This window comes from Equus asinus, chromosome 7, assembly GCF_041296235.1.
Source record: "Equus asinus isolate D_3611 breed Donkey chromosome 7, EquAss-T2T_v2, whole genome shotgun sequence".
NCBI lineage: Eukaryota > Metazoa > Chordata > Mammalia > Perissodactyla > Equidae > Equus > Equus asinus.
This window is the reverse complement of record NC_091796.1, coordinates 38,838,921-38,866,532: the sequence shown is the minus strand read 5'-3', so window position 1 is coordinate 38,866,532 and position 27,612 is coordinate 38,838,921. Positions and strand designations below refer to the sequence as shown.

General features: G+C 39.7%; 1 protein-coding gene across 50 annotated transcripts in view; it reads left to right on the top strand.

Annotated features, from left to right (window-relative positions):
- DTNA (dystrobrevin alpha) overlaps positions 1-27,612 on the top strand; it is a 357,744-nt gene that overhangs the window by 271,789 nt on the left and 58,343 nt on the right. For 48 of the 50 annotated variants that reach the window (XR_011504463.1, XR_011504459.1, XR_011504458.1 and 45 more), the window contains 6 exons: positions 4,310-4,395; positions 11,428-11,582; positions 16,527-16,632; positions 18,770-18,936; positions 21,325-21,449; positions 26,199-26,282. Coding sequence is in view for 41 of the 50 variants with exons in the window: in XM_070513231.1 (XP_070369332.1) it covers positions 4,310-4,395; positions 11,428-11,582; positions 16,527-16,632; positions 18,770-18,936; positions 21,325-21,449; positions 26,199-26,282 (723 nt within the window). In the remaining 9 variants the exon portion in view is untranslated. Of the gene's footprint in view, positions 1-4,309; positions 4,396-11,427; positions 11,583-16,526; positions 16,633-18,769; positions 19,240-21,324; positions 21,450-26,198; positions 26,283-27,612 lie in introns of those variants that run through there. The other 2 variants (XM_070513235.1, XM_070513234.1) reach the window with 2 other exon arrangements.

Genomic DNA, 27,612 nt, shown 5'->3' with positions numbered 1-27,612 from the left:
CCGAGTTCAGCCTAGCACCCCAGACCTATCAATGTCTATTTGTTGCTTTTCTTTCTTGTCAAAAGCAGGTTTCTTCTCCCACACAACTTTTCCCTGAAAGTACTATCTTCTTAGTTAGAAGCAATCAGCTTGTCTCTTCGTAGAAAACTCAGCCCAACATAATACAGTTCCTCACTTTTTATGAAGGAGTCAAACTTTGAAGTAATCAGTGTTTTTAAGACAGACACTCTACAAATCTCCATGTATATGTTAGCCAAAGGATGAGTGCTTCCCTGTTTCCATTTTCAATCGGTCACCCCTTAGGAAAATTTTCAGAGTGAGAAACCAAAGTATAAAGGGAAATAAAAGATTTAAAGAAACATTGATTTATGAAGCAATTTCAGTTTGTACCTTTGAAATTTGCTGGTTCTCTTAAATACCCTTTAGGTATTAATGAAATACCAATATAACAATTTAATTGGGTATTTTTTGACATCAAACCAGAACAAGAAAGTAAAATTTGCATAGGCAAAAGCTTCAGGATAATTGGCTTAAAAATGGAATATATTCCATTCTGCCAAAAAACAAATAGTGGGGAAAAAAAGAGTAAAACGAGTATTATTCAGGGGCCAGCCTGGTGACATAGTGATTAAGTTCACATGCTCTGCTTCAGCGACCTTGGGTTTGTGGGTTTGGATCCTGGGCACAGACCTACACACCACTCATCAAGCTATGCTGTGGCAGCATCCCACAAACAAAGTAGAGGAAGATTGGCACTGATGTTAGCTCAGGGCCAGTCTTCCTCAGCCAACAAAGAGAAGGATAGGCAGCAGATGTTAGCGCAGGGCTAATCTTCCTCAAAAAAAACCAAAAAAAGCCAGACAAGAGCTTAGTCTTTTTCTAGTGCTTTTCCTGGTGTTGCTCATTCCAATGCTGTCTGGCCTGCAGCATTAAAGTCAATCTACGTTTGTCATCCTCAGCACACTCTGGCAGATCCACTTCCTGAGCTGTGGCCGACAGCCAGCATTCCGTTTGTGTGGTTTTACTGCTTTACTCCTAGAGGCATTGCCTGTAGAGACTCACTTTGGAACAATATGCCGCTTTCCTGCTCATTTGCACAAGGCTCCTGGGAGCTTCCTGTCATCCATTCTCATGAGCTTGACTTTCCACTTTCTAGACACTTAAGGCATTTCACGGACTGCTCTTGAATCAAACTGCCCTGACTAGGGACGACTCCTCATGAACCCTTACACCTCTCCATGGGTGTACCAACTTCTCCCCGCTCCTTGCTTCCTTTGATAATGCCAGTTCTTTTTTCACAAAACAATAGAGCCCCAATCCCAAAGTGACTTTGTTTAAATAATGGCCTTTTGGTATGGAATCTGGTATGGCCTTAGAAAATGTTTCTCTTCTCCCACTTCTCTTCAGCCTGTTATATCTACTGAAAATGTTCTTTGAAAAGATCCATTTGCATTTAAGTGCTTGGATCCCCACTCTCCATTGTGGAGTCAGTCATCTCTACTTACACCTTAACCTCCTTCAAGGTTTCTCCAGTACTGGGGCTGAGCAAGAGCTAAACTCACCCAATGTTGGTGTACTTACACCATGAGCTACATTCCTGCATACCCCCTCGAATCCTTCTTCATGACAGGGGTCACATTTGCAATCTGGCACAGTAGCTTGCATAACAATGGATTCCAGTGGCCTAATTTCACCCTTGAGTTCCTGCAAAACTCTCATTGAGCTGCCCTCCAGTTGGTGATTTATCTAGATTTATTGTGTCAGTTTGGCAGAATAGCTCTGATACAACCGCTGTTGGAGTTAATAGCATTAATCTTGCATTTCCAGGAACAATACAGGACTGACCATCTCCCTGTGATCTTCTTCATTAAGAGCTAAGGTTTAAGAATTCGCCTGTGAGCATCATTGCGTCCTTTGGAGAACTCTGTTCCAGCGTCATCTGTGGTCTAGCCTCTTTCTTGAGTTAAACTGTTCTCTCTGATTCATTGAAAGAAACTTCTCTTGCCCTTGAAGTCTCACATATAATGCTCCTTAATTTATTTGCATTTTGAAAACTGCCTTATCACTATGTTATTCCTATACTTCCATACTTCGTGGAGTTTCCTTTTCTCATTATTTGAACCATGTTTCAGCTTAGGAAAAGAACATAGTTATTTCCTAAAATAAAATTTTTGATACTTCCATTTATCCATTCAATTGGGAATTCAGGGGACATGGAATAAATTTAAATGAGGTGGCTTTTACAAAAATCATTGCATTTTTATTATAACTCCCTGCTCTGAAATTAGTAAACAACTTAATGAGTGGTAATTCAAAATTCTAGGGGCACCTATTATAATGATTAATAGTCCTTCATTAATATAAGAAATGTGTTGTTCACTAAGTCTGTGTGAGACAAAGTACAAGGCACTGGGATTTCAACAAATTCAGAAGACATGGTCTCTTCCCTCAAGGATCCCACCGTGTGGAATCGAGTCATATGCAGACGCATAAATAAATAAATCAAGGTCACTCAGTGTGCTAGATGCCACATAAGAGGTAAAAGTGAAGGGAAAAGTGATTGCCTCCACATCCGGGGGAACGCTGTTCTCAGAGCAGAGCGCATGATGACGTTGAGCTGAGTCTTGATGAATGGATGGGACAGTCCTGGGCAGACTGTGGTGGGAAGGGCAGGGGCATTAAACAGTGGGACTTTGGTGTGGAGTGCAACAGAAATGGTAGCAGATGAGACAGGAGAGGACAGACAAAGTTGAACTATATCCTGTAGGGAAACGGAGGCAAGAGGGTTCTAAATCATGAAATAATAGGGTAAATTTGTGATAGAAGTGTGCAAACCAAGAGATCATTTAAGAAGTTATTACGGTGTCAGAACAAGAGCTGATGGAAGCAATGGCAGTCAGAAGGGAACGGGTTTAATGTACAGTTAAGAGATATATTTGAGTCCTTCAGCATTTGTTCAGGGTGGTAGTTAATTAAGGAAGAGCAAAAAGTCAAGGGTGACCTCCGTGCCAGGCTTCATTTTGGGGTAACTAGGTGCATGGTGATTCTGACAACCAGAAGAGGGACTGTAGGAGGAAGAGCAGATGAGTTGTAGGGGGGTCTGAGTCTTACGGGAGGGCTTTGGAAAGATAGTGAGTTCTACTTTGAACATACTTGGTTTGACATGGGGTATCCAAGTGAAGATTTCCAATAAATAATGACATATGTCTGGCGCTCAGGCTTAGAAATATAAATGGGAGAGCCACTAGCATAGGGTTCAGTCAGTTTTGCATTCTGGCTAGCTGCTTTTCAGGTACTGTGCTAAGAATGACAGCAACAAAGAGGAGTAATAAATGATCTCTCTCTGGAGTCTAGTAAGGAACAAAGAAACATTTATTGTGTCTTATTCTTCTAATATGTCAGATGTATGAATCTTGCTCATATAAATGACTTATTCTATATACTAAACCTTTGTCAATACAGACTGTACTTACCTTTCAGCCACATTATTATTTTAAATACCTCTTTGATCATTCTTAAGAGTAGCAACTCTCAAAGAAATGAATTACTAATGTGGTACACTTTCTGATCCCAAGGATATAAGAAGAAACAGTTTATTCCAACTGGAAAATCATTTAGCTGAAATATTATATTTCTTACAGTATGCCCTTTATATCACATTTTGCGAAGGACAAGTTAGTTATACTTCCTGAATCAATGAAAACTTGGCAGCTCTGGTGTCATTTAGGTAGAAGGAGAACTATTCAAACAAAACTCCTACTCTGGCCCCTGAAATAGCAACCCCCTTTGAAAAGTAAATGTATCATATAAACACAGTTGGCTTGTGGGTAGGAAATGATGGTTGAAAGAAAGAGTTACCCATAGTTACCCTAACCAAATTCAGGAATTCTCTGACCAAAAAAAAAAAAAAAAAAGGTAGACTTTTCTGAAGACTTGTTTAAATAAATTATAGAGACTGTGGAATCATCATGCATAAAATTATTTTGTGAAACTCACAGTGAAAAGCATGTTCTGTCATTTTAATCCATAGTTAAATATCCCTCTGGCTTCCACTCCATGCTTTGAGCAAATGGCATACACAAGGAATAACTTGAAGATTATGCTATCTCTTGAAAAAAGGAAACATTGACTAGAGAGATTTCCAGAAATGTGTGTCAAATTGTTTTCACAACCTTTTCTAAAATGGATGTGTTCACATAATGCATGCAGCTACAGTGTCCTATGATTTTGACAGAACAGGAAATGTCAAACCTCGCTATTGGAAGTTCTCCAAATGACATCTTTTTGTTTTTCTCTTCTTATTAAACAGGGAAGGCCATGGTAAAATTTCAGTATTTGCTGTCAAAATGGCTTTAGCCACGTTGTGTGGAGGGAAGATCATGGACAAATTAAGATGTAAGTTATTCTTGGTGTCTCTCTCTTTGCTTGTCCCTCCTGTGTACCACATTTTCCTCTCCTCCATGCCTGCCATGTCCCCTGCCCAGTTGTGACTTTCCTCATTTGATGAGAGTTTGAAATATAATCTTCATTGATCTTTGGATTTTGTCATAGAAATATTTTCATATTAGATAATGTTAATGAAATGCATATTTCCTTCTATTTATGCATTATTATTATTTATAACCTGTTGAGTATCACCAACTAGACTGCTTGTGGTATTAAGGCAAGATATACATTCTTTCAGGTTCGTTGGGCTGCACTGCCTCACAGGCATAAGTCCATGGTCACAGGGACGTGAAGGCCATGTTGGGCAGCCTTCCTTTTTTAGGTAATCTAAAGCCAAATCTCCTAGAACCTTTCCTCATTCTTCTCAGCCAGTGCTGTGCAACTCCCTGGGAACCTCAAAGCTTCCGAGGTAGACATTGCCAGGGTATAGGCATGGGAACTGCATAGAGACTATTGACTGAGAATTAACTGGATGCCAATAAACATATGATAGCTAAGGTGCATTGAGAAATTATGGGCCTTTTATGTACATCTTGTCACCAAATGGGGCAGAGTTTTTTAACCAACGAAACAGCAAAGATGTGTTTGTTTTAGATAAAGAAGCTGAGACTCAGAAAGTCAGAGTAAAGTAAATCACATAGCTAAGATGGTACCAGGATCTGAACTCTGACTTTTTCCCCCTACACCCATGGGTCTCAAATTTTAGGATGTATAGAATCATGTGAATGGCTTTTTAAAACACAGATTTCTGCGTCCCATTCCCAGAATTTCTGATTCAGAAGGCCTAGGGTGGGGGTATGGGCAAGAATTTTTATTTCTAACTATTTTTAAATGATGTATATGCTACTGTTTAAAAGAAAAGCTTCCATTTAACCTTCTCCCTTACCCTAACTACAGGAGTTTTGGTTATAATACTGTGTTAGAAAGAGCACTGTCATGGGATTGGGAGTCCCACATGTAAGCCCAGATATGTGACTAATTTGCTGAGTTATCCTGTGGAAGTCACTTCACTTCTTAGTCCTCAGCTCCCTTCTCCATCCTAACTTTGGAGATTTTGTTAGATACCGCTAGGGTCCCTCCTAGCTACACCATCTGTGACTCACAGCCTCCAAGCTCTTTTCTCCCCTGCTGCCTGTCAGCTTCTGGGCATGATCTCTTGCTTCTTGCTGCACCAAAAGGGGAAGAGTGAAGCAAGATGCAGAAAAAAACTTTGTTCCTTTGTAATTACCCCAGACGTGCTCCAAGGTAGAGTGACATCATTGGACCAGCAGAAAAGTGGGAGATACACAGAAGCCCCACGTAACCACACATCCTCCCTCACTTCCAGGAACTTCCATTCATGGAATAACCAAATGCAGTCAAGATTCAGAGAAACCCATGCAGACCTTATGAGGATCAGTTTAGTTTTTCTTTAGTTAACCTGAAAGATGTAGAAAAATTACAACTATCTACTTCAAGGCTTGATTGACAATAATAGCTGAATTAGAAGGTGGAGGAACAACTGTCCCTTTTTAAAAAAATAGCTTCAGAGTAATCCAGGAGGCATTTCCTTCTGGGTTAGGCTGGAAAGAGAAAGTCTAGTAAAATGGACCACAGCAGAGGAAGAAACTCCTGAGGGAGGGCCTTGCCTGCTGACCCCAGGTCACCGTTGGCCACTTACACTGAGGACACTAGATAAATGTTTAAAAAAATAGTCCTAGAAAACATTTCCAAATGCTTATTCAATGTTCTCTTAATAAGAACTTGGGTAAAGGGGTGCCATAGTAAAATAAGTTTGAGGAAAACTGAGAAAAACCGTTTTCTGCACTTCAGGACTCCACGGAGCCTTGTGTGAACCAGGTTAATCCTGTGCCGTAAAGGACCCAGGGGTTGTCCATCTTTCCACTCAGCTTTCCTCAGTGTCAGATTTTATCCTTCTCCTGGAGGAAAAGAGGGCTATGGCAGTTTCAGGAGTCACATCCACTCCGGAGGCCCCCAGCCCTTAGTCTCATTGCCCAGGTTGGCATCACAGACCAATTGTGCCACCAATGACTGCTAACAGGAAAGGAACGACCATGATGGTCACGGAGTAGCCCACTCTCACCTCCAGGGCTGGGAAGAGCCACTGCTTTCCCTTAGCTCAGGAAGAAATTTGGAGCCAATAAAGATGAAGGGAATGGTCATTAGGCAAACAACGAGCAATGTCTGCACAGTTACAGAGCTCAAGATATAACTAAGGGTTTGAGCGGATCTTTAGCAGTTATCAAAATCTTTGCAGTTCTCTTGCAAGTCCAGGAATTCAAAGCAAACAGTGTAAGTGCTACAGGGCTTTCTCCTCACGCCATCCCATCACCCACTGAAAGACCCACAATCAGTGAGCAAAGCACGCATGCTAGCTAGTGGTCAGGGTAAATCTTCTTGAGTCCAGTGAAAGAAGCGCCAAACGCATGAGTCCCATTGGAGGTGAACTAAGCTCTCCATTCTGCAGGAATAGGCATCCCAGTGCCACAAATCCTGTGGAAAAACAGACAGTGTGAGCACAATATATCACATTGCCCTCCCCCAGCACAGTGGATGACAATCACAGCCTTGTGTGTCCCCAGGTCTCTGACTGAGGACTCACTCTTGGTAGATTAATCCCAGGAAGATGGTTGTGGTGGTTTCCAGGTAACGTGGTTGAAAGAATTCAACCAAAAACAATTTAGTTAAAAGCAGTTTGGTTGGAAGAACCTCTCCAAAATGTTAATTAGTGAGAAATGAATATTTTTAGTCACCAGTAATTCTAGTTAAAGTGATAACTATTGACTGAATGAGCAAATCTGCCCACAGACAGCAGTGGCTGACTCTCAGTGAGCGGGAGGGTGGGTGTTTTTTCTAGTCTTCTTTTGCTGGCTTGCATTTAATGATAAAACAGGCAAAGTAATGATTTTCTGCATTGCTTTGTAATAAGAAAAAGTAAAATGAAAGGATATGGAATTTCTCAGGATTTGAGGGGTTTGTTTTGCCTTCTTTAAATTCCCATTCACTTTAAGCCCTTATGCCAGCTGTGCTTGGTTGGCAGTCTTTCTGTTTTTGTGCATAGGGATGAAATGATATTTCATTTGTTCCAACTAGCTGCTTAATGTTGGAAAGTGCAGGGCAAGAGGAATTGGCTGAAAATAAATTAGAAATTTTAAAAAGCGAAAAAGTAGAAAATAGGGGCCAGCCCTGTGTCCTAGTGGTTAAGCTCAGTGCGCTTTGCTTTGGCGGCCCGGATTCAGTTCCCAGCCATGGACCTGCACCACTCGTTGACGGCCATGCCATGGCAGCATCCCACATACAAAACAGAGGAAGATTGGCACAGATGTTAGCTCAGGGCAAGTCTTCCACAAGCAAAAAGAAGATTAGCAGCAGATGTTAGCTCAGGGACAATCTTCCTCAGCAAAAAAAAAGAAAAAGAAAAAAAAAGAAAGCAGAAAATTTAAAGCTGAGTTTTTAAAACTGCTTTAAAATACATTAAAAGGGACAACAACGCCATGTTGTGCCACAATTTCCAGTACTCAGAGCCTCCAGGAGCCAATATGCAGGATGTTCATCCTGTACCTCCAGGCAGCCTAGAACATGAGGGCGCCCCCTGCAGTCATAGGAGCAGACAATGGAAACGGAAACGGAAATGGACCTAATATACTGTTTCTGTCAAATTGTTCTTGGTCCAGATATAGCCTGTTGTTTTAATGAGTCGGGACACTTGTTTATACTTCTGCCTCGGGGCTTCTGGCGAGTCCTAAGGATCTTAAGGAATTCTGAATCCAGTGCCATAAGCCTGGAATGTCGGGTTCTGTTCTAAAGCTTCTGGGCAGGGCTTGTTTTGTTTTGTTTAAAAGACTAGCATTATGGCAAACACCACGTGTTGCTTGAGTTTCTACCACTGAACTAATTGCTCTGCCTCCGTGCCTACTCCCTGGGTAATATTTCTAACTCACTGGCCTGCCTTGAATTCTTCAATATCTCCCCAATATCTTCTGGACACAATCTAAACTCCTTAGTAGAGCTATTGACGTTCTTCATATCTCCACCTCACCTCCCACCGTGCCCTTATGTGCACCCAAGGCCCCTGCACAGTGAACATGAAGATCCTTGAGTACACCATTCTTTTTTTTTTTTTAAGGTTCTTTGTTTTTTTTTTTTTTTGAGGAAGATTAGCCCTGAGCTCACATCTGCTGCCAATCCTCCTCTTTTTGCTAAGGAAGACTGGCCCTGAGCTAACATCCATGCCCATCTTCCTCCACTTTATATGTGGGACACCTGTCACAGCATGGCATGCCAAGCGGTGCCATGTCTGCACCCGGGATCCGAACTGGCAAACCCCAGGCCACCGAAGGGGAACGTGTGACCTTAACTCCTGCGCTACTGGGCTGGCCCCTTGAGTACACCATTCTTGAGCGTGCCTGTGCATGTCCTGATCCGATTTCCTAAACCTGACTATCCCCTAATTGTCCTTTGTGTCCTAAATGTCCACATGGCTTGGAAGTCATCTCTGTAAGGAAATCTTCCTTGACTCCCTCCTCCCTCTAGGAACCCGCTCTCTGAGCTCTTGCTGCATCCTGCACTCGCTACTGTTCCCATATTCACACCACATGTTATGATGTATGATGTCACATGATGCATGATGTAAGCATGTCTCTATCCTCCTCCCAGAGGGCAAGAACTATGTCCTGATTTTTCTGTATATTCTTTGCTCAGTACAATTTCACACGTTTAGTATGTGCCAAGTTCATTTTAGTTTAATGAATCAATGAATGTAAATTCTTCTAAAGAATCTATCATTGTATGGTGCTATAGGAAATACAAATGCGGTTTAGAATATGATTTGGAACCTTACAGAACAATCCCTTTGAGGAGACAAAGCCTAAACATATGAAGTAAATGACGGAAATTCTGTGAAATGAAATTAACAATAAAAATAGCTAATATTCGTGTACCATCTACTGGGTGCCAAGCATACATCTGTGTGCTTTTCATCTCTTAACGAATTTAATTCTTGAAATAGCCCTCTATTTCATATAAATATACATATAGTATATATTGTAAGCGTATACATATGTGTATATAACAGAGAGCCTAGAACTAAGGTACAAATACGTGTTTTGATTGCTTCCTCAAAGTCCCCTCATTTCTTTTTAAAAACCCTTAACAGCCACTTTACTTTAGTTCCAATAACTTAGCCCTAGTTTGGCTATTACTTAGCAGAATTTCATCAGCACAAATGAGTTTAATGTTAGCTTCAAGGGGCTGAGCCTGTGGCCTGGTGGTTAAGTTCAGCATGGTGAAGTTCAGTGTGCTCCTCAGACCTACACCACTCGATAGTGGCCATGCTGTGGCTGTGACCCACATACAAATTAGAGGGAGACTGACACAGGTGTTAGTTCAGGGTGAATCTTCCTCAAGCAAAATGAGGAAAATTGGCAACAGATGTTAGCTCAGGGCCTATCGTCCTCAGTAAAAAAAAAAGAAAAATTAGCTTCAAGTTTGTGCAAGGTCGCTGCTGGTACTCCTTCTGCTTTTGCTTTAGAGATGTGGTCTAAATTATTTCGGGGGGAAATTTGAGAAGGCTAAGCTACTTTTCAAAGTGTGCCCTGGCCTAGAAAATCCAAGCCTAGAAGATCATCAGAATGATCCACATGTGATTAATCAACCTGTCTAAAAACAAACAAGATGGCAGCTCTAAGAAGGAAGTCTATTTACTTTTCCTAGGTTTCTTTTTCATTCTTTTAATCAAAATTCTTGAGTTTCATATTTGAAATAACATAAGAGTTTTTTTGCTGTTGGTAACTTTTTTTGACTAGTTATAATAAAACATGAGAGATAAAATCACTAAGTAAACAACATTGTGAAAGTGAATGAGAACAACATTAATTTTTCTTGCTCAGGTAGAATTTCAGTAACCTCATAATTGATAAACTATTTGAAACACAGTAGAAAGCCTTTATAACTGGAGTATTTAAAGAAAATGAAAGTCAATTCACATGCTCAAAACATAATCCAATAAAAGCCTGGAACATGCTTAATGTCTGACTGTGGTGTTAAAATGATGTTTCCAGATTACCCTCTAACCTTGAAAAGCTAAGCCCAGAATGGACAGAGGTAGCACGTTGAATTCACAACAGTTTATCCCAGCAGCTGTGCTGGGCTACTTACAATCTAGCACGGTGACAAACTATTTAATAGCAAACCCTTTCATTCTAATAGTGATTTCCACAGGGGAATTATGAAGTACCTTGGGAAATTATGCCATTAATATTCATTAAGTGCACATAGTGGGAGAAACTGAAGAACAGAGGTTCAATGAAGCCACAGTCTCTGCTGAGAATAATCTGGAACCCTGACTTTACCTCATTGATCACCCCCAAGGCCAGGCTTCCTCTTGACTACATGAGTCGAAAGACCCTTTCCCGTAAACCAAGTGCCTTCCACCCAGAACACTATGATTTATAGAAAGTTTCCTGCTTCTGTGGGAAGTTAATCAAGAGCTTTCATTGCAACCTTATCCCCATTCTCTTTCATTTTTCAATATCTTAAACCCAAACCCAAAAGTTTTACTGATAATATAGATGGGTAAATAGCTAGCTGGAGAGATACACACACCCCAACATTGTAGTAAAATTCTCAATGTGCGTTTCAAATGAGGTCAGCCTGTTTCTCACATATATAAAAATTACCCCCATTGAATTATATGAGTTCGTAATTGACTTCAAAATAAAAATGTGATGTTCTCTTTCTTATCAAACTATGCCAAATTTATCCAAATTACTAGTTAATGCTATGTGCCAGAATCACATACAAAAAGACACCAGAGAAAACAGCATACCAGGAATATTTCAGCATAAAAATTAGCTTTTATATTATTCTTTCATAAAAAAATTATTCTGCTACATTTTTTGTTATTTGCAACAGATGTGTTGAACTAAAACGGTGAGGAGTGTTTACTTGATGAATGCGTATCTTTCCTTTTCCTTCCATCAGATATTTTCTCAATGATTTCTGACTCCAGCGGGGTGATGGTTTATGGACGATACGATCAATTCCTGCGGGAAGTTCTCAAACTACCCACGGCTGTTTTTGAAGGTCCTTCATTTGGTTACACAGAACAGTCAGCTAGATCTTGTTTCTCTCAACAGGTAGGAAAAAATGTGTTTAAGGAGGTTTCTCTCAAACAATGGTTGCTGTCCTTCTGTATGTCACTGCAAGTCACCACTTAGACAAATTCTTCTTCATGATAACCTGTAGGGTCTCTTCCAGCCTCTGACAATGACCCCTGAGCCAGTAACTAAACTCAACACCCCTGGATAATAGTAATGACCATGAACCAGGCGCCATGCTAAATTCTTTACTTGAATTATCTAATTTAACCCTTACAACATCCCTATACCCTTAGTACCATTATTATTATTATCATTATCACTGCACTATCAAAAGGGCTGAATTATCACTCAGCCTCACATGAAACACAAGTCTGATGAGCACAAATCTTTCCAAGTGTTTAGCAAAGGAGACAGGAAAGGAATCATAGCACGTGCCACATGCAGTCTGAAAGACCCAAGGTATGACAGACACGGCTACCTGAATCTTCCATGACGTGATGCATTCAGGGTTCAGAGTGATATGTTTTAATTGGGGCTAATAAAATTTAGCACAGGGAAGCTGCTTATTTTGGAGGTCTCTCCATGTTTATGTCTCTCCAGCCATGCAGAAAGTCTGCATGTCCAGCCCCATTCTTCAGCACAGCACAGTGGTAGATTACAAATCCATAAGTTGAAGGATGGTTTACAATTTTTCAAAAATCCAAACTAACCAAGTATGTCCTCTAAAATTAGCTTAAATAAGAAATCAGTGTATAGCAGCCACTGAAAAGGTACATTTACTGTCCAGCTAGTAAACTTCATCAGTCTGTTTACTTGGTGATCTAGGAGGTCAAAAGACATCCCTGAGGGTCATGGATTTTTATAGAATCATAAGCGTATCCATAGAATCAATCAGAGAAGGGGTGGTTTGATCCACTGAGTGCTAACTCTGCTCCCACGTTGTCTCACCCAGGAAGCTTTTCTGACTCTTCCCACTTCCTCACCCCCAGGCTGGTGTAGGTACCTCATCTCTGCCCCCGACTAAGCGTGCTCCTCTATATTTCCCTTTCAGGCTGGTGACGTCAGAACGCATTCATTCACCTAAGCCTCCTTCTGTACAACTGTTTCAGCCAGAACTTCACATCAATCAAATTCTGTTGATGTCACCTTCTAAAAGCTTGTCAGATCTCTTTCGTCCTCCTCATCTGTTGTTTGGCCTATTGTATTAACCTCCAACCTGCTTTCCCTGCCTCAGGATTTGTTTGTTTGTTTTTATATTTGTTTATTTCTTCTATAGTCCATTGCATTCCACACTGTTTCAGAACCTCACTATAAGAAGGCATTTTAGGAAGTCCTCAAAATGCATATAGTACAACAGGACGAAAATGCACAGCGAGAAAACCAGGAGGCTTCCTGCCTTCTAATCTATCCACTACAGTGCCCCACATGACCAGGCCACCCTCCTGCTTAGCGGCCTACGTCGTCTACAGGATAAAGCTCCCTGTCTTGAGATTGCATTCCAGACCCTGGGAGCCCTTCTCTCCTTTTCTAGCTCATCTCTCCACCCCCAGATGGAGTCCTCTATCTCCTGTCGCTCTCAAGCCACGCTGTTTCTTTTTTCTTTTTTATTGAGGTATCATTGGTTTATAACATTATATAAATTTCAGGTGTACATCATTATATTTTGACTTCTGTATAGACTACATCGTGTGCACCACCAAGAGTCTAGTAGCCGTCCATCACCATACAAATGTGTCCCTCTACCCCTTTAACCCTCCCCCACCCCCTTCTCCTCTGATAACCACCAGTCTGTTCTCTGTATCTGTTTGCTGCTTGTTGTTGCTGTTTTATCTTCCACATATGACTGAAATCATGCAGTATTTGTCTTTCTCCATCTGACCTATTTGCTTAGCATAATGCCCTCAAGGTCCATCCATGTTGCCACAAATGGCAGGATTTCATCTTTTTTATGGCTGAGTATATTCCATTGTATATATACACCACATCTTCTTTCTCCATTCATCTGTTGATGGGCACTTAGGTTGTTTCCTGAATCTGTGCTTTTGCACATGCTCTCTCTGCCTCCACTGTCCTCTCCATTTCTTGCCACCAATTCCTTTTCTTGCCCAAATGTCACTTTCCCCAATGAGCCTTTCACAAAAGACTTTGAGCCTCCTATCTTAACCGAATTTGTATCTTAAAAATGTTGCATCCCATGGGGCCGGCCCCCTGGCCTAGGGGTTAAGTTCGCACACTCTGCTTTGGCAGCCTGGGTTTGGTTCCTGAACGCACACCTGCACATCGGTGGCCATGCTGTGGTGGTGACCCACATACAAAATAGAGGAAGATTGGCACAGATGTTAGCTCAGGGCAAATCTTCCTCAAGCAAAAAGAGGAAGATTGGCAATAGCTGTTAGCTCAGGATGCTGCATTCCTGCCCCATAAAAGGCACACGACAAATGCTCACTCTACTGAAGTTTACTGATTTAAGAGTTAGTGAGGCTTTTCTTTTTACTGAAAATAACTTTTAAAATTAGTGTTAGTTATTTCAAAACACAAATCTATTAACCTAATTTGTTTCAACTTCACAGGTTTCCAACTTTTTTCATGGCATGCTAATTGTATGGTTCTTATATTTTTATAGTGCTTTATAATTTACAAAGGAATTTGTCTGATTTATGCCTTGCAACCACCCTGTGAGCTAACAAGGAAAATATTATCCTTTTTAACAATATAAAGTTCATAGCTCATGAATACGGGGGGCTGGATCTTCACCTCTGGTCTTCTGGCTCCAATTCCAATCTGCAAATGTTGCTGTGTGGTTTGTTGTTCTTGTTTTGCTTTTGTTTTGTGCATTATCTGTTCATGTCCACAAACGTGCAGATGGTCTGAACCAAGGAATTGTCACCACATGTTGTATTAATTCACTGTATCAGAGAAACAAGAAGAATTTTATCTATTGCTGAATTCATAGATTTTAGGTATTTAGTGTATTATAGAATCCTGAGTAAAGTTACTAATGCCTCAGAATAGTCCTCATTCAAAATTAGCTAGAATAATAAGACTATTTTTTTCAATTTAATAGGACCTATATATTCAAAAAAAATTATATGTGATGTTGCCATTGCTCAAAATCCCTTTTGAAATATCCTGTAGACTGTCCCATTATATAATCTTTTATATGTCCTCAATGATGAGAAATTTATATATGTTGAAATCATAATAACATTTTTGGAAACTTCCAAGAGTGATTTCTAGCCAGTAATGGTGAATCATCGAAATGGATGAGATCATTTGAAGCACCAAAAGAGGCAACACAGGTAAAGAGACCAGTGTATTTTTGTGCTTCATAAACTGGCTATAACAGCAGTTGGAATGATGAGATTCTAGAATTGTCTGAGTTGCCTCACTGAAAAAATGTACAAGCCACCCCAAGTGATTGTTTTGGAAGGCAGCATCATTTTAGATATGTAAATTGTGGTAACTTTTTAAAAAATGCTGTCTCATCACTTAGTCTTTATGTAACATATCTTTTAATAATAATTTTGATATCAATCCTACAAAAAGCTTAAGCTATTTAGTATTATGAGGAAAAGCTAAAATTGCAAAAATCTGTTGATTAAAAAAAGATAAATTAAATGGTACCAAAGCAGTTGTTTTGTGAATTACAAGGACTTGTGTAAGGTATAGGCCTTGAAAAGGCACTATGGCTCTTCAGGACTGATTTCTTATCTGAAAATATAAAACTATAACCCAAGACTTGGAAACAATCTAAGTGCCCATCAATGGATGAGTGGATAAAGAAGGTGTGGTGTATATATAACGGAATACTACTCAGCCATAAAAAAAGATGAAATCTTGCCATTTGCAACAACATGCATGGACCTTGAGGGTATTATGCTGAGCGAAATAAGTCAGATGGAGAAAGTCAAATACCATATGATTTCACTCATAAGTGGAAGATAGAAACAACAACAACAAACAAACATAGATACAGAGAATAGACTGATGGTTACCAGAGGGGAAGAGAGGAGGGAAGGGGGCAAAAGGGGTGATAGGACACCACAACTGTAAGGTGACGGATGGTAATTAGTCTTTGGGTGGTGACCATGATGTAGTCTACACAGAAACTGAAATATAATGATATACACCTGAAATCTGCATGATGTTACAAACCAATGTTACCTCGGAAAAATTTTTCCAAAAAATAAAAATATAAAACTATACCATTCACCTTGATATTCTAATTCAAAATTTCAAATAAAATAGTGGTTTTTGCATATAAACACGTAATTTTTTCTCATTCATACTATTACAATGTTATGTATTAATATAACTTCTTATTTTTGTCATTTTGAAAGAAACTTATAATACACTCTTTCTCTACACCAGAAAGGACCAGGATGATGAGACAGAAGCAGACTGAATTGAGAGGAAAAATATGTAAAGAAAGGAAAGAAGAGAGTTTTTTAAAAGTAGATTGTTCTCTCCTAACAGTGAAGGATTTCTCCCTCCTAACAGGATTCCCTCCTCGTCTTATACAGCAGAACCATTCACATTAACCACAAAGAAATATTTAGTATTTGTGGAAACTGAGGAAGTTTGAATAGGAAATTATTCTGCAAATTTAGAAGACTAACTGATCTGAGAATTTTAGAGTGTGCTGTGACACACTGTTGGGTAAAATTTTATAGAGAATGTCTACTCTTCATCTTTCCTCATCATTTTCATACTGTTCCTCATATATGAAAGTGATGCTCTCAGAATTCTTTTTCTTCCTGGTGATATTGACTCAGCCTCAGTGGAGAGAATGCAGTGCTGTGTGTGCTTAAGTGCGAAAAGCAATCAGTGTTTTCAATTTGGAGCTAGTTTTAAGTCCTATTTCTTGATATATTAAAAGGTAGTTGAATGTCTTGTTTCTTCAATCTCAAATTATATTTGTATAGCGGGTAAATTAAGTTTATTCTCTGTTCTAAATTTTCGTGGGGTTTTTTGATGCAGAAAAAAGTCACCTTAAATGGTTTCTTGGACACGCTCATGTCGGATCCTCCCCCGCAGTGTCTGGTCTGGCTGCCCCTCCTGCATCGACTGGCAAATGTAGAAAATGGTGAGTAGTTCCTACTGAGCAAGGGCAATTGTTTCAATTGTTGAAAGTAGGCCATCAAGTCTAAAGTTACTAAGCCATCATTGTTTTAGTGAAGTCTATTAGTAGTCCTGAGTTTTGATGGAACTAACCTCTCTCCTTGATCAGTAAGGCATTACAGGTGCACTGCAAAGTTAGGACTGTTGGTTCTAAGAACTTACTAAATTTCACTGTTTACCTCTCAGTGACAAGTCAGGTGTGGCTTAAAGACTTGCTACAAAAAGAAGAGTCTCGATAAAGAATGCGACATTTTCTAGTATTTGTTTTAGGTAGGAACTTCCAATATTGGTATCCATGGTACTGACTATTTCCTCTTAGGCACTACGCTAGAAATGGTGGGGGGGGGGGGCCGAGAAGGGGAAAAATTGGATGACAGCACCATGCTAATCTTTAGTCATATACTCCAAATCATGAGCTTTCAATGGTTGTACTTATTAGTTGTGCCTCCAACTAATCTTTAGATCTTCTTATTTATTGTTTAACTCTGAGATTTCTCCAGACTTATATAGAAAATAATTTATTCCATATCTCTTACTAGAATGTTTTGTTTTCTGCTTTTCCTCCCCAAATCCCCCCAGTACATAGTTGTACATTTTAGCTGTGGGTCCTTCTAGTTGTGGCATGTGGGATGCCACCTCAGAATGGCCCAATGAGCAGTGCCATGTCCGCACCCAGGATCCGAACCAGCAAAACCCTGGGCCGCAGAAGCAGAGTGCACGAGCTTAACCACTCGGCCACGGGGCCGGCCCCTAGAATCTTAACTTCTATACATTTCTGTAATATACATTGGGGCTACAGTTAGCTTAATTTTAAATTCCCATTCAGAACATTTAGCATCTGCCCTTATTATCCCTCTTAGTTATCCTACTTTGCTCGTGGAGATTTAAAGAATGGACTTACTAGTTTCTCTGTAATCACTACCAATCATAGATTGTTTTTATGTTTCTTATTCATCTGCAGAAGCAAAGAGCAATCAAGGTCCAGATGCTGCAGGATGAGTTCATATTCTGGTTTACCATTCCAGAACTAGTCATCTTCCAATCATAAAGTTATAATTTCCTTCCTTCTCTCTCTGTATTTCCTGCTGCAGCAGACCAGTTTCATAGGCCCTGTTCCGGAGCAGTTGTCCCTAGATTCGGGTCTCACCCCAAGCTTTCCCAAGAGCCAGAACAGAGAGGGCATGACGCTTGTTCAGAAGACAGTGCATCCAGGACTGCTTACATCTTTGTTTTTACAATTTGCTTTTCTTCCTTGATTATTCTTATTCTAATTATTTTCCCTGGCTTGTTAGCCAGAGAATAACTTTACTAAAGGCAAGAATTGTTGTTGTTGCTTTTAATATCTTTAGCTCATTGCATGTGGACAATTATTTGGATTTGATCATTTCTTAGTTTTAAATCTCAAACATTTTACCTTGGCTGCTTTATAATTCAAATTTACTGCCAAAGAAAGGTAAGTGTCTCTTGAACGATCTGAATTAGAACTGTATTCAGATAATTTGTACATCTCTTTGGGTCCTATCCATCTGCCTCTCAGGAAATAAAAAACTCTGTTAAATGGAGGCAATGTCACTCATTAAATAAGCCCATTAGCCACTCCATTTTTTAAAAAAGTAACTCAGTACTCTCATCCATTTTTTCTACTCTCCTTTCATTTTCCTTTCTTTTTTCTCCTCATTTTTTATTTCTCTAATATTTGCTCTCTACCCACTGAACAGTCAGCTGTGTTCATCGTTGTGCTTCTGAGTCTCCCAGTGAGCTGTGCTGGTCTCCTGGAGACAGAGAGCAGTTTTGGGGAAAGGCGAGTCAGTTTGGGTAATTTATATTCTTGTAGTGTAAGAAAAGGAAGTAGAAAGAGCAAATGGCATTGCAGAGATTTGTTGTTGCAAGAATACCTATCCTCCATCCCTTTCCTTTCTTCCATTTGCACACACATGCTTGAAAATGGTAGTGAGATTCCAGGAGTAAACATGATACTTCTCTCAGCCAAAATTGACTGTCATCTGAAATCATGGCACACAGCGGAAAAATGCCTTTTCTTTTTCCTATTCTGGCTCATACTTTTGTTTTCTTGTTTTTTTCTTCATTTATTTCCCCCTTAGTCTTCCATCCAGTTGAGTGTTCCTACTGCCACAGCGAGAGTATGATGGGGTTTCGCTACCGATGCCAACAGTGTCACAATTACCAGCTCTGTCAGGACTGCTTCTGGAGAGGACATGCCGGTGGTTCCCATAGCAACCAGCACCAAATGAAAGAGTACACATCATGGGTAAGGCAAGGTCCACTGTTGGATGTGTGAGAGTCGCCCAGAATGCAAGGGAATATCAAGGATGGCGACAGAATTAAGGGGCAAGCTTACCTTCGACTCTTACCTTCCTTCCTTCTCCCTACCCTCCCACCCCCACCTTTCTGGGCTCTCTTACTTGTTGTATCTGAACCTAATGTAGCTTCCTGAACCTTAAAATACAGGAAGACTCAAACTATGTTACTTCTTGGAATATAGGTAATTCAGTACTGATTTAGATAACAACTGAACAGCAAGCACCTTCTGGAACATAATCTCATTTTCACAGTAAGTCAAGGTTCTTTCCAGGTTTTGTTTTGGTTTTCTTTCTTTGTGGGAATTGCTTAAAAAATTATTGTTAGCTTCTTTTTTCTTAGATTCTGGAGTTGTCTTAAGTGCATGACTGGAACATAAAGGAAAGACCTGTGAGCTCATGGGCTTATTGATGCTGTTCCATTTTACTTTTTTTGGAGGAGGGGGAAATTGTGGTTATATTAGTAAATCATCTCGTCATGAATAGAGCAAGTGACTAACTTGCTAAAGGTGACCGTGTGTGTCTGTCCATGTGATGGATACGTTCTAAGGAGCGTGTGGCACTGGGTCTACGGGAGGAATTTGACTTAGTGAGCTTGTTGCTCAAATGGTTTAGTTTGCTGACCTCTGTCTCAGTTAAATTTAAAGATCAGTTCCAGTGATTTTGTTCTTGTGCTTGTGAAAGTATTACGCTATGTGAGGGTTAGTTTTTGTGGGATGGACTGTCGGCCCTGCCAAACCTCTTTGCATAATTTTATCACAAGAAAATGCAAACTTTTTATGAGTTTTTTTCTGTATTTTAATGTATCTTAAATCAACCTATAGTATTTACTTAAAGAGTAACTTGTTCTTTTTTGAAAAAGAAAAAGAGGTCTTCAGAATATGTATTTTAAATCAGAATACTCTTTCTAGGAATTATTTTTGGGAACTGATATTCAGTGTAAACATATTAATTGTTTAGCCACTTGTCAGATTCTGAGTTATGTAACAGTTCTTCACTGAGCCATCATATACTGAGGGCCTCATGCCCGTTCAAATGCCACCCCTCACTGATGGTGTAGGGTATGCTGAGAATAGATATACTAACACAGATCATGAAATACAGTTTAGTATAGAAGATAGCAGAAAATATCTCTATTTTCTTATTGTTAATGTACTACCAACTTTCAAATTTGTTCTACCCAAAATCCTAGAGGGTTGGTGTTTGAAGACTAATCATTTTTAATTGTCGTTTTATGTGAATGCTACAGTCAGTTAAACAGCCTCTTTCTTAGGGGTTGTGGACTCTAAAATTATATGGCAGGGCAATGTCTATACAAAGTAGGATCAGACTCCTCAAGAGGGCAAAGCCCCAGTGGCTATGGGCTGAAGAGCTGTGGTTGTTGCTGCTGTTTTAAGTATCCTAAGAATTACATCTCCTAGCAAAGGCTAAAGAGAGACTTCTTAAACAATGCTGCTATTACTTAGCTTTTGAATAATGAGGACAAAAGTCACTCCGTTATATTGCCAATTATAGACTGTATGTGGAAAAGAAGATGACAAATTATAAATGGCTTCTCATGGAAAGGAAAAATTGGGGTAAAGATTTATTATATGTGGTAGACTATTTTTGATCATTTGGGCTGTGAAATATTAAGATAAACATTCCACTAGTCTAAATGAAAAAGAAGTAGCATGATGCTCTGGAAGGAGCATGCATTTTAAATTCTAAAGACTCAGATTGAAGTTGCACTTTTACTTCTGACTGGAAATGTCCAGCCATACCCGAAACATCTTGCACCTGGGTTCCTGCAAAACCTCCTGCTCGTCTCCTTCCTTCCACTCCCATTCTCTCACAAACCGTTTCCTTAAGTGGGAGCAATCCCTCTAGAATCAGGCCTGATCCTGTCACCTCTATAATTTAAACTCTTCATTGTCTCCCTCTGTGTTTGAGATGAAGCCCAGTCCTTAATGTGGCGTGTAAGGACTTAAATGATCTGCCTTCTGCTTTCCTCTCCAGAACTAGCCTCTTCTTTGTCCATCTGGAATCACTTTCCTAGGCTGGCCCATTAAGTCCTGGTTTTTGTCAGAAGGACTCCTGCTGGCCCATTAAGGCCTGGTTAGGTGTCCCATGCACAATGGCTTCTTCCATTTATCACAGCATTTGCTGACACTAAGCAGGAGACAAGTACCCTGGTGGCTTGTTCCAGCACTGAGCAAACTCCTTGACTTAGAGTAGATGCTCAAAGGGGATTTCATGAATAAATGAATGAATGAATATCTACTGTGAAAGCAAATCATCTGATAAAATTTTATGTAAACGTTAGTTATTATCACTTCGACTTTTCTTCTTCTTTCCAGAAATCACCCGCTAAGAAGCTAACTAATGCGTTAAGCAAGTCTCTGAGCTGTGCTTCCAGCCGTGAACCTTTGCACCCCATGTTTCCTGACCAGCCCGAGAAGCCACTCAACTTGGCCCACATCGTGTGAGTATTTCTACCCTCCAGATTACAAGACATCTTTCTCCATCGACCCATGTCTGGATCCATACAAGGGCAGTTTCGTATCAGTTGCCAGGGACCAAGTTTTAAAATTTAATATTTTCAAAAAAGAGAGTGAAAGCAATGCCATAATTTTTTCTTTTAGGGGTATACAGTACTTCTGCTCAAATGTCATATAAGTAAAGTATGCAACACTAATGTAATTCACCTAAAGGTGGAAAATCAAAAAAGCATAGTTACAAAATATGGATGTTAGCAGAGTTTTCACAATTGGACATTAATAATCAATGGAATTGCCACGGTAAGAAAACTTTAAAGCACACTGGACCTTAACATCATATGTGCTTTGAGTCCCAAATATAAAAGCCCTTTGTTTCATTTCTCTGCAGAGCCAGTCATCTTAAAGATGTCAGCAAGCCTAGAAATTGTGTTGGGGTTTTTTTTATCCCAAGCTACATAACTTTACAAGAATTATGGCCTGTGCAGGGGAAGGTTGAAAAGGGGGTTGGTGGGGAAATTCATCAGAACATCCAAAACCAGACTTAAAAAAATTTCTCCTAAGTATGTGTGAATTTGGTGACAGAGGGGGTTAGGCCAGAGGACCTCCCAGAAGGCTCATGCCCTGGAGCCTCTCTCAGGCCTGGGTGGCCAAGAAAACAGGGAGGCTTAGGTAGAAGAAAATATTTTTTCCTTGGTGTTATCTTGGGCTCAGAAGAAGAAAGAAGCTCATTACTTGCTTCCACGCACACTTAGGAATGATGTAGTTACAGGTGCCTCGGAAAGCTTCGAGAATAGGTGAGTCCCTCCTTATGAGGTGTCTTTCATTTTGCACAGTTTAGAGGCATCTACCATGCTGCAGGGCCTATGTTTGCATGTTGACATCAAGAGATGGGCTGGTCAGACCCACCCATATTGGGAGTTCACCATTGCAAAGGTCATGCTTTGGTCAGTTCAGAATATGACCCGTAAGATGCACTGTGGTGGATCTGAGACCCTAATGAAAGCAGTGCCTCTTTCTTCTGATGGAGCTAAGCAAATACCATCCAGCAACCTGTGCTGCGGCATGTCCATGAGCTTTGTATAAACACTGTGGGGCTCGGCTTGGTTGGCTCCTGAGCTGACAACTCACTGCACCTTCAGCAATACCCCGTCTGGAGGCTCCTGCTGCTGGCATGGGCTAAGCACTCAAATAACTAATGTAAACCAATTCTGTAGAATGTGGTTAGCTTATTTTTAGAAATTTTGCTCCTAAAAATAAGCCTTAAAATAAACCAGAGATAAATAAATCTGGGGAGTGTCCCAAAGGGCCAACCACTTGTGGAAAGCAACTTCATATAAGAGCTGTTCTTAAGGTCTCAGCTTTCCTTCCCATGGCCGGAGACAATCACTAAGTTGTTAATGAGCAAAACTAAGTGAGAGCAAGTCCGTGCTCTCTGAGCTCTGCATGGAGTCACTTTCTACCAGCCCAGCTGGGAATTTCATGCCAAGAGAAGAGGGTTCAATCTGAGCTAATGGGTGTGAGGAAGACTGAGAGAGGGTGGATGTGAATGGCCTGGCTCTAAGAGCTTTGCAGTAGAATAGAATTAGGATGCTGCCTCCCACTTCGAGACAGAGTTAGGAAGTGAGGCAGAGTGAAATAGAAGTCAGTTTCATGGTCAGTCACATGGCAGTTGTACACATGGCACAGAGTGTTGTACCCAGTCAGTGCTCAGGATTGGGGTGTGTGTGTGTGTTATTTAATTGGCTAATAAGTAAAAATTTTTCAATTTTAATTTAGTGGCAATATGATCTGATGTGTTATACACAATTTAGGTTCATGGAGAGTTTCAGAATTCCCTTAAAATTCTATGTAAAATGTACCTTTTTCTGAGAAAAGTTCCATATGTTTAACTAGATTCTCAAAATAGTCATTAATCAAAATACTGATCTATACTTAGTGATAGTATATTTTTCCAGGTTGAATGTCTTAATTTTAAAATGCAAAGTGTGCAAAATATTCAATTGTGGAAATGACATACAAGAAATTCTGGACACAGAATGTCTAGTCTATGTTAGAACAGAGCATTTTTTTCTATTTTTAGCTTTAGACATTTTTCTCTATATTTGTTTCTTTATTCAAATGTTAGGGCCCTGAACAGATATCCATGTCTGTGGTGTGTTTTTTTGGAGGGAGATATTTAAGACTTCTGATTTTAAAATATGCTGTTCATTCAGCTACTCTAAATTGTCATAGGCACATAAAGGCCACCTTACAGAGGACATTTGATATTTTGGCATTTGTTCTTAGCTATTGTATTGCTTGTAAATGTTCTCATGATTAACAGTCTATTCTATTTATTTTTTTGCTGACAAAAGTGATACTTGGTAAGTAGTTCAGTAGTCCCCAGTGTACTTATAAAGACTTATAATCACAATAATAGGTGGTTATGAGACACAAAACAAGTGACTGACCTGAGGCTAGTTCAGAACTAATTCTGGATAAACAAACACACACAGACATAAGGAGAATAGATTAGTGGTTACCAGAGGAGAATGGGGTGGGGAGAGAGTGAAAGGGGTAAAGGGGCACATCATACATGGTGACGGATAAAAACTGGACTGTTGGTAGTGAACATGCAGTCTATACAGAAACTGAAATATACTGATATACACCTGAAATTTACACAATGTTGTAGCCAATATGAGCCCAATAAAATAAAACAATAATTCTCCTTGAGCTGAACACTTTCAGTTTACCAGAAGAATGCCAATTTTATAAAAATGTTGTTAGCCAAGGTCTTGTCCTTAAAGAAAACTTTGCACAAGGTCCCTGTGACTTTATTTTGTGGAGCTATTCTCATAAGAATAAATATGTTTAAAATCCTCGGTTTATTAGATATGGTATCTCTTTATTAGATACAGTATCATGCCATTTGATTATGGAGGAAATAGGACCTTCAGTCCCTTTGAAAGCCACCATTTGGTGCCAAGGTTAAGCATTCTTTGCTCCAAGTTCAACATTTCCTTGGTGAAGGGTAAACTTGAAGCCATTTACAAGAAACCACAAATTTGGCTTTTCAGTGACCAGGTTCAATAGAGTAAATTTACCAGGCTAGTTAAAAGCATTCCACATCCACTTGTTTTCTCACATCCTAGAGAGAGAATAAGATGGGACATTTTTTGAAAAGACAAAAGAAAACCAGAAATATTGGTCAAGTTGGGGTTTTTTTCAACTTTTTGCAAAGCCACAATGAAGATATTTCATTCTGCTTATTGTTTTAAAATCTGATACACCTAGCTTTTCAAAATTCACAGAGGACTTTTGTACAAATTAGCATCCTTTTTGTAAAGTGAAAGTTTTCTGCTCAAGGCAGAATTGGTTTAAATTAGCCCGTATCAAAGATACATCCTAGATAAATAATGCAAAACACTGAGACAGTTTTCAGAACTTCAGCTAATATGTTTAGAGTAGATGAAATAGTGAACCCATTGTTTTGGCCTCATCCAACAATTATGTGTCTTTAAAAATCTTAGGACACAGTTTAGCACCAGGTACCCAGAACCGAAAGTTTCAATGAATTTTTGCATATGGTGCTGACATTTTAAAACCCGCATAGCATCATGTCCGTTCCCGTCATTGGCATAAACAAGTCTGCCTTTTTCCTAGAATCTCTTCATTGTAGAATCCAGATTAACTCTGGCTTCCTAAGATAAAAATTAAACCATTACAAGTTTGGCTCTCAATCAAGTCAACACAAATAAATTGTATAGGCTCCTGTAATTAATGTTTCATCTTCAAAAAATTCTATATTGTCAAATTCAAATATAGATTTATAGTGCCAAAATTTCTTCTGACTCAAAATGATGCCCGGCCTCATCCTCCATCTTCTGAACTCTGAATCCCATCTCATCTTATCGTGGAATATCTTACAGTGAAACTAAAATAAGTCTAAAAACCACTTGAAAATGAGATAGGGATCTGAGTTCTGTCATTTCATCTGGACTAAGACGTTACTGATAGGTAAAAAATGACAGGATGAAATTAAAAATAAGACAGGGAATGGCAGACCTGATTATATCGTCGGGATTTAGGGCTGTGGACAATCCTGAGGAATATTGAACCCTGTTTTCTTTCTCTCATCGTATGAAAAAAAAGTGAAGTTTATGGGATGCCTTGCACCATGTGCCCTATCATGTGGATCATCCAGATAACAGAAACTCAGTAAAACCTTGTGATGCTTAATTGCATCTTCTCGCAAAACAAGGAGCACATAACACACAATATGATCTTGCAACTAGGTCCTTCCCTACCGGGCATATTGGGAGAGGGCCATCATCATGGGGACCACAAGGGGAAGTTCCCAAAGCCTCAGGAATTTTTCTCTTTCCAAGAGGTTGTAGATTCCAATTATCATCAAGTTTTCAGAGCTTCTGCCTTTAGAAGGCAGTAGATGTGAGGCTGCCTCAAAATCCTGACTCCATTAGAGAATCATACTCAATAAAATGCCAAGGCTCAAAGCTCAAGGATGAACATTCCTGTGGTGTCCAGAGATCTTCCACCCAATGTTTAACAGAGATTCTATATTCTCAAGGAAATGTAACTTCCCAACACACTTAAAGAATTTAATTGGAAAATGTAAAATTTCATGTTGATCCTGGGTAAGATAGAACCCTTTCTTCGAGGGATGGTGGATAGTTTTTAACTTGTGCCTTTTACTTCTTTTAACTTTCCATCCACACTGTACTTTGTTTTAGGCCACCCAGACCTGTGACCAGCATGAATGACACCCTGTTCTCCCACTCTGTCCCCTCCTCAGGAAGTCCTTTTATTACCAGGAGGTAAGTTCCAATTCTATTATAAAATAAGCCCTCTCTTTGGTAATGAGCCTTGATTCTATGGCAAGAAAAATATTCATGTGTAAGCCAAGCACAGAAGATTATTGTTGGAAACTATATTGAAAATATCCGTCACAAGTTTTCAATTTCATTCATTTGGATGCATTTGAAGAGAGGTGGGATGGTTTTGGGGATTAATGTCACTTCTGCAAACTTGCATTTACAATCCACCCACAGTAAGAATATGGGATAGGTTTAACTTTTACTACTGACACACATGCATTCTATTTCACTGAGAAAGTCACTTTCATAGTGCTTGGAATGGTCCATTAAAGCCAGGAAATTGGAATTTCAAAATGCAATGGGGAATTATTATATACTTCTGAAACATCTCATAATTTAAAGCTCCAGATATAAAAGAATCCTTTTCTTGGTGAACTCTGGAGTTCTTGAGGCTACAGGCTGAAGACCAAACCTGGACATGGAGTTTCCACATAAGTAAAATCAAGGATAATAACAAGAACTTAAAAAAAAAAAAAAAGCGGATATGTGTCTCATGTTTTTGCACAAGACCCACTCCCATGTGAGCAAAGAACAGAGAAGCAGATACTTTTCCAAGTGTTAGCATTAGAAACATGTGGGGATCAAGAGGTGCTCCCAGTCATTTGATCAAGTATCACAAATAAAACACCAGAGAATTGTTTTATAAATACATGGAGAAGGCTCACAGAAAAGCAGGAACAAAGGTAAGGAAAATGGGAGTCAGTAATTGAACAGAGATTTCAAATACCTTTCAGTAGGAAAAAAAAACACCAAAACCAGCCTTAAGTTTCACAAAATGAACATAATCAGTCTTTCCCCTGAAGAGGTCTCTGAGGTTCCAGTTTCACTGTAATAGCCTGGTTCATTCTAGTGAGAAATTAAAGAGAGTGAGACTTAGAACACTGCTGACTTTTTCTGAGTTCCTGTATTTGCCCATCAGCAGGAACCTGAGAGGAAGATGTTCCCCAAAATTGTAATTAGCAGAATAAACAGAATGTGGCAGTTCACGGTCTTTCCTTCCTATGAATTAAACAAGTCTATAATAAGTGGCAGTGAGGAGGCAACCGAACTGCAGAACATCCACAGTGAAATAAGATAGTTTGGGCCCCCGGTAGCTTCCTTTCAGCGCTCGTTTTCAGAACCACCAGCAAATGCAACCATCTTTTCTAAAACAAAATCGTAAACTGTGAAGTCTAGGAGAGACATGAGCCTGCGCACCTATCTAAGGAAGATCTGGCGTGATGTTAAGAAAGATGTTGTGCTTTTATTAGGAAGCTCTGCATTCTGCAAA